Raw genomic sequence first — 7,510 nt, 5'->3', positions numbered from 1 at the left:
TCGTTCCATATTTGTACCACCCTCTGTGTGAAACTGTTGCCCCTCAGGTCCCTTGCAAATCTTTCCCCTCTCACCTTAAACATATGGTCTCAGTTTTGGCTTCCTCTATCCTGGAGAAAAGACCTCAGCTATTCACCTTATCTATGGCCCTAATTATTTTATAAACCTCTATGAAGTCACCCCTCAGCCTCCTAAGCTTTAAATTAGCAGCACAAAAAGTGATTGACTGCATTTCCTTATATTCACTTGTTGATAGCATCAGACCTGCAACAAGAGAAACACCATATGATCTGAACTGGATTTTTGTGTCTACTGAATGTGCATTTTATCAGTTTCTTTGAAGACGGCTTTTGGTTAATACTAGATGAGAAAATAATTGCATTGAATTGTTTTATTCCATACTTTTCAATGGGGTTCATTTGCCTTGTAAAATAAATCTATAAAGGACTACGAAATTAAGGGTATGTGGTGCGTAAATGTAGAATAGTCTTAATCCAGTACAGGTTAGGTGCCAGACCTTGCAGGTCAGGATCCAGTTGAAAGATGACAAACAAGACAGTCAGAAGTTGTTTTCCTCACTGTGAATGTTTATTCATTTGCTGTTTTGAGCAACAAGTAATCCTCTCAGAACCACTGCAATCTCCGCCTGTGAAGAAAGTGCATAGATGAGGGAGACACTTCTGATGCAAAGAAAGAAGCTTTTGAAACAGCATAGTGTTCAGGTAGTCAGGCAGCAAAAGACTGAAACTTTAAAGTGAGGCAGTTCCATTTTAGTCATGGATCACATTGGTGAAGGGTGCTCTGTTAACATAAGATAAGACTACTACCCACCAATGTGGAGCAGTGTTTTTATAATTTTATGTACAAAAATAAATGTTACCAATGGAGTGAAATGTTTCTGGGCACATTTTGTTCTGTTTTGTGCATCCTTATTACTATGGAAAGTCTTAGTCTGTTGAATTAAGTCTCTTATGTTAATTGAAAGAGATTAACAAAGAAGAATAGGATGCAAAAGACATCCAGTCCAAATCACAGAAAAGCTTAATTGTAACATTGGTAGATCCTGCCATTCTATAAATAGTCATAGTGAGTCAACCCCATAGATGTAAGTGACTTATCTGCCTTATGGTACAGATTAATGACACAACTGATAAGGTATTAACTGCAGATATTAATTCGTATTGTTCATGAACTGTATCAGAATCATTTAATGGTACTAATAGGCAAAGTCTTGTTTGAATAACTAATTTTTTTTTTTATTCTTTTCTCCCCTCTGGCCTAGGCCTTTGACAGAATGGTCGACTGCATCAGCAAAGTCATGCTTCACACAGCCATATCATTTTGGCAGCCGTTTCTAGGCTTGGCTCTCATCATTGTTCTCACTGGGTCTACAATGGGATGTCCAGCCCGATGTGAATGTGCTGCACAGAACAAATCCGTCACCTGCCATCGCAAACGTTTGACTGTGATCCCTGAGGGTATTCCTATTGAGACAAAAATACTAGACCTGAGCAAGAATAAGCTGAAAAACATCAATCCAGATGAATTTTCATCGTATACCTTACTGGAAGTAATAGACCTTAGTGAAAATATAATAACAATCTTGGAACCTGGATCTTTTAGTAATCTTTTTAACTTGCGCTCCTTACGTCTCAGAAGTAACCGCCTAAAACTCATCCCCCTTGGAGTTTTTACTGGACTATCTAACTTGACAATGCTAGACATCAGCGAGAACAAAATAGTCATTTTGCTGGACTACACGTTTCAGGATTTACACAACCTAAAGTCTCTTGAAGTGGGGGACAATGATTTGGTTTACATTTCACACCGAGCCTTCAGCGGATTGATTGCGCTTGAGCAGCTAACCCTCGAGAAATGCAACCTTACAGCAGTGCCAGCAGAAGCACTGTCTCACCTTCACAATCTCATCCGTCTCCGGCTATGCCACCTCCATATCAATGCCATCCATGCATATTCCTTTAAAAAGCTGTATCGATTGAAATACTTGGAGATTGATCACTGGCCTCTGCTCGATGTACTGCCTGCCAACAGTCTACATGGTCTCAATCTCACCTACTTGTCCATCACCTATACAAACTTATCTGCAATACCCTATGGGGCATTCAAACATCTAATTTACCTTGCATACCTGAATCTGTCCTACAACCCCATCAGCACTGTTGAATCGGGCATGTTGCAGGACTTAATACGTCTTCAAGAATTGCACCTGGTTAGTGCACAGTTACTCACCATCGAGCCTCGTTCCTTTAAGGGGCTGCATATCTTGCGGGTTTTAAATGTGTCTCATAACCTGTTGGACACTCTGGAGGAGAGCGTATTCCAATCTGTGAAAAGCCTCCAAGTGCTCTGTATCGACCATAACCCACTGGCATGTGACTGCCGGCTTCTGTGGATCCTACAAAGGAAGAAGATGCTAAGATTTTCAGAAGAGCAGCCAATTTGTGCCTCCCCAGAAAGTGTCAAAGGAATGCGGTTTAAAGATTTCAATGACCTTTACCTGCCCAGCTACTTCACTTGCCAAAAGCCTCAAATACGTGACAAAAGTCCACAGCATGTGGTGATCAATGAAGGTCAAATAGCCCAGTTGATTTGCCGTGCTGATGGTGACCCGCTCCCAGTTATCTCCTGGCAGTCACCTCACAGGAGGCTAATCACCCTCAAGTCCAATGGGAGGGCAACAGTGCTGGGAGACGGCACACTGGAACTTAAGTTCACCCAGGTTCAGGATAGTGGAGTCTATGTGTGCATTGCAAGTAATGCTGCTGGGAATGACAGCTTCTCAGCAACATTAGTCGTGAAGGGACTTTCTGAGAATCTGCATGGGAACAGGAGCTCCCTGTACATGACTGAGTTAAATGACACCCAATCTAATGGGACGCATGTGTTCATGACAGTTGCACTGGACCTCAAGACTATATTGGTGTCCACGGCCATGGGTTGCTTCACATTCCTTGGCGTGGTGTTGTTCTGTTTCCTGCTTCTTTTTGTGTGGAGCCGGGGCAAAGGCAAGCACAAGAACAATATCGATATCGAATACATTCCTCGCAAGACTAATGGAGCCGCAGCTGACACTGAGCAAGGAGGCACAAGGAGGTTCAACATGAAGATGATATAGAACCAACAACAAAAGGCTGTACTTTTTAAAAATAAATGCAAGAAACCTTTATGCTGTCCGCTCATAATGGAGCCAAATCTTCCCTTAGAGAATGCTTCCTGGAACGTCACACAACTAGGGAGCTGGTAGCCTCTGATGGTACAAAAAAAAATGGTTTGCCGTGGCAAGTGGGGATTTGGGGTTGCTTTTCTGGTGCCCGTGCCTTGAATTGAAATGAAGGAAGTACCGGTGAACACTGGAATTCTTTCACTAACCTGGTTTAAATGACAGCCCATGTTGCACATCTCTAATAACTAATCTTACTGGTAAACTGCTTGGTCAAGTGAATGAGAAAATCATTTGACATTTTGTGTAAAACCTTATCAATCCAGAGGAAATAGAAGGTGGAGATCTTCAGTAAAGCACACAGTTCCACACGGACAAATTATTGTTGATGAACCCCCATATCAGTGTGGATTGTATTGCAAAACACTGAGGGGATTGTCGGAGGGGTTGGCTGGAGATGATTAAAGATAAAGGGAGGGAGGGAAGGGTGTAGGGCTGTCCTTTTTAATGGAAGTCTTTTTTTTAAGCAATATGAATGGAGTGTTTCTTGGTATACAAGACATGCCAGCGTTGGACTTGAGCAGAATAAGCAGTGCTGAAACACAGGCCCAAAATATATGCTTTGTACATTTACGAGTTCAAAAGGCTATCGTACAAAGGCTATACTTCAATGTGAAAACTTAACTTCTCCATCAGATCTAAATGCAAAATAAACTTCAAAAATTGGTGAAGAAATTTTAAAACAATTGGAATTTTATACACATGTTGGTTTATTTTCTGCCTTGATAAGGGATATAAATCATGCAGTATCAAGATTATGTAAGTATCTGAATGAGAAAAGTTCTAAAATCTACATAATTTAAAACGGTTAATATTATTGGTAATTCCATAGCTCTACTATCTCCATCCTATCAGAGCCCCATCTCTATAGAGGTAATTTCTTCCCTGACTTCTAACTTCAGTTTTCCCACTTCCGTGATCAACAGTAGTCTGCCAAAACTTGGTTTCCAGACTTCAGAATGAAGCGTGGTCGATTGGAAAATTTACAAGAAGTTTGTAAGCACCCATTGAATTGATGTCCTTTGGTGTTTTGCAACGGTGATGACCTACTGTGTAAAAAATGGAAATTGGAACTTGATAAATGTGAGCCATGAGCTATTTTAGCATTAAGAGTTAGAAAACATTCACTTTGGACATTTCCTAATGCATTTGAGCCCAAAGCCAGTATCCCTATAGAAACTACACATTTTATATTTCCTCCACTCTCCAATCAAATAGATTGTGACTGTGACTGGAAAAGGATCTCTTGGCTTCACCTCCCAGGATTTAACATAAATCAGATAATGCAAAGGGATCAGTAAACTATTCTGAATTCTACCTCCTTGCAATGTGTGGAGTTGTATTTAACTGTCTGGAAACATGTTGGAGATGATGTGTGCCATTCAAACTGGAAGCAGAAACCATTTTGTAATTCCAGAAAAGGTAGCTCAACCTGAAAGGAAAAAAAACAGTAAAGTTTCAATGATTGTTGCTAAAAACTAGGAAATAAGAAACAATTGCTGAATATTAACATATGAAAACACCATAAAAATGTAATTTATTGAGAAATTAGGTAATTAACTATACATTTTTAAATAGTAGTCAATAAATTCATTATTCGTGTCAGGAAAGGACCATTTGGGCTTAGATCTTGGCTTAGATCTAACCTTTGCTGTATATTCCTTGATACTTTATCATGATAAAAACATCTGCCAACCTAGGTCTTGACGATTTGAATTGACTCAGCATCCCTCCCTTGGAATTCTGAAATTGAAAAATAGTATTTCCACGTTTCACTCCTGAATGGCCTATAAAATTAAAGTTGTGTTCTCCTGCTGCAGGTTCTCCAACCAGAAGAAATAGCTTCTCTTGATTTACTCCATTGAATCCATTTTGAAAAATCATTTTAGCATTAGATAATTAGATAAGAGCATAAGCCATAAAAGAAGACTTCACTCCCACAGTCCAAAGATGTGCAGGTTAGATAAATTGGCCGTGCTAAATTGCCCTAGATTAGGTGGGTTATAGGGGGATAAGTCTGCGTGGGATGCTTTGAGGTTCGGTGTGGACTTGTTGGGCCGAAGGCCTGCTTCCACATTGTAGGGATTCTGTGATTTGCATTACAGTCAATACTATGTGCTTGTGCGCGTTTCTGCTGAAAAACATCCTGCTGGCCATCAGGTGCAACCGCAGCAGCAAAACAGCTAACTACAGGGGCAGCATGGTGGCTCAGTGGTTAGCACTGCTATGTCTTAGCACTAGGGACCCGGGTTTAATTCCCTCCTCAGGTAACTGTTTGTGTGGAGTTTGCAAATTCTCCCAGTGTCTCCGTGGGTTTCCTCTGGGTGCTCCAGTTTCCTCCCACAGTCCGAAGCTGTGCGGGTTAGGTGGTTTGGCTATGCTAAATTGCCCATAGTGTCCAGGGATGTGTAGGTTAGGTGGATTGGCTATGGAGAATGCAGGATTGCAGGGATAGGCTGTGGGGTGGGCCTGGGCAGACTTGATGGGCCAAATGTCCTGCCTCCATATTGTAGGGGTTCAATGATTCGAGAAGAACACAAGTGTGAGGTGAAGCAATGAGCCATTTGGCCTCCAGAACCTGCTTGCTGTTTGGTAAGATGATGGTTGATCTGATTGTGGCTTTAACCCACTTTCCAACCCTACATGCTTTGAATAAGTTCATTCCTCATTTATATGCTGTACAATTTAGGTAGAGACAGGTTCACCACAAATAGAAATGAGCCTTAGGTAATCCATAGCTAATCACATTTGATATGACTTTGCATAATATAAATTGGAAGCCTTGCAAGGGAAGATACCAATTCAACGCCACGGTCTCACACTCATTCAAACTGTACACCATTTGCGGTAGGGAAATGTACAATGACTGTTCAAGCCCATTATTTTCATATTGCTTACCTTGTAAATCTCCATATTTGCATGAAAAAATGGTTGAAAAACATCATTTCATCTTTCTTTCAATTACTGTTTCAACAAAAAGAATAATGCTTTTGTAATGCTGTTCAGTTCGAGAATGCTGTGTCCATAATTGCTTGCAAGTCATTGAGGCCAAATCACCAACTGTCCACGTGTGTTAGCATTTTCAATTTTCAGCTGAACCTAGACCACCAGTGAGCAGCACCAGATGTCATCATGGCAGAGGACACTTGGACAAATTCAATATAGAAGAATTAGACAAGATGTTTATTAACTATCTCCATTAAACTATAATCTGCAATGATAATTTAAAAGATGAAGAGATGATATAAATGAGCCAAACACATCATTGAAATATTATGGCTCTGAAGCATCAACATAAAATTGTAAAAGATTGATGATCGCAGAAATTTTGCTTCTGTGTCTTTAAGATATCCATCATCACGGGCACAGAGATGAACTGCCAGGAATCTTTGGGATCATAGAATCCCTACAGTGCAAGTAGAGGCCATACAGCTCATCAAGTCTGCACCAACCCTCCAAAGAGCATTCCACTCCTCCACCCTACAATCATATTCAACACAGCTAACCCACGTGGCCTGCACAACCCTGGACACTACAGACAATTTAGCGTGACCAATTGACCTGCACTTTGGGAGGAAACCAGAGCACCTGGAAGAAACCTGCACAGACACAGGGAGGACATGCAAACTCCACACAGACAGTCACCCAAAGCTGGAACTGAACCAGGATCCCTAGTGCTGTGAGGCAGTGGTGCTAACCACTGAGCCACTGTATTGTCCCTTAAGCATCATCCTTGGTGCTAAACTTCAGCTTTTTTTAAGATTTACCACCAAGTATTCTTCAAGACATTGACTTCCATCTACATTTAAAATGTATACCACATTGCATCCTGCACTCGACTCTCTCAGGCAAAACCCAAGCCATGTCTCTCCGTATAGTCCAAGCCCATCCTATCCTTCCATGATAGACACAACTGCGGTGATGTAACCAAGCCTGTTGTAATGAATTATTAAAATGTAATATTAATTTTTCCTCCATTACACTGATCAAACATGTAACTCCCCATGTTGGCCTATTCCGGCCCCATTCAAGGAGATGAATATTTGACTTATGCCCCAGTTTAGATCTGTGTAGAATGTTGTCCTGTTGGTGGGCACCCCTCTAGTGGTTCAAATGGAAACCGAAGATTCCTTTGGCGCTCTTTTAAGAGCAAGAAGTTTTTCCAACAGCCAACCAGCATTCCTCCTCCACAGCTGGTCCCCTTGACTCAAGCCAGATCAATAAAAGCAGATTAATTTCCCATTCATTTTCATTGCTAGTTTGTAGAAT

General features: G+C 41.1%; 1 protein-coding gene across 1 annotated transcript; it reads left to right on the top strand.

The window, feature by feature from the left end:
- Positions 1-1,279: 1,279 nt before the first annotated feature.
- On the top strand, positions 1,280-3,586 carry lingo2 (leucine rich repeat and Ig domain containing 2). Its single transcript, XM_020514323.2, has one exon. The coding sequence runs from the start codon at positions 1,295-1,297 to the stop codon at positions 3,134-3,136; it is 1,842 nt and encodes a 613-aa protein (XP_020369912.2). The 5' UTR covers positions 1,280-1,294; the 3' UTR covers positions 3,137-3,586.
- Positions 3,587-7,510: the final 3,924 nt, after the last annotated feature.

The sequence above is a fragment of the Rhincodon typus genome, chromosome 3 (genome assembly GCF_021869965.1).
Source record: "Rhincodon typus isolate 14 chromosome 3, sRhiTyp1.1, whole genome shotgun sequence".
Taxonomy (NCBI): Eukaryota; Metazoa; Chordata; class Chondrichthyes; order Orectolobiformes; family Rhincodontidae; genus Rhincodon; species Rhincodon typus.
This window is presented reverse-complemented; position numbering and strand designations above follow the sequence as displayed.

What these genes read in the sequence shown, in the direction of transcription:
- lingo2 (XM_020514323.2), top strand. Translation starts at nt 1,295, where the DNA reads ATGGTCGACTGCATCAGCAAAGTCATGCTTCACACAGCCATATCATTT.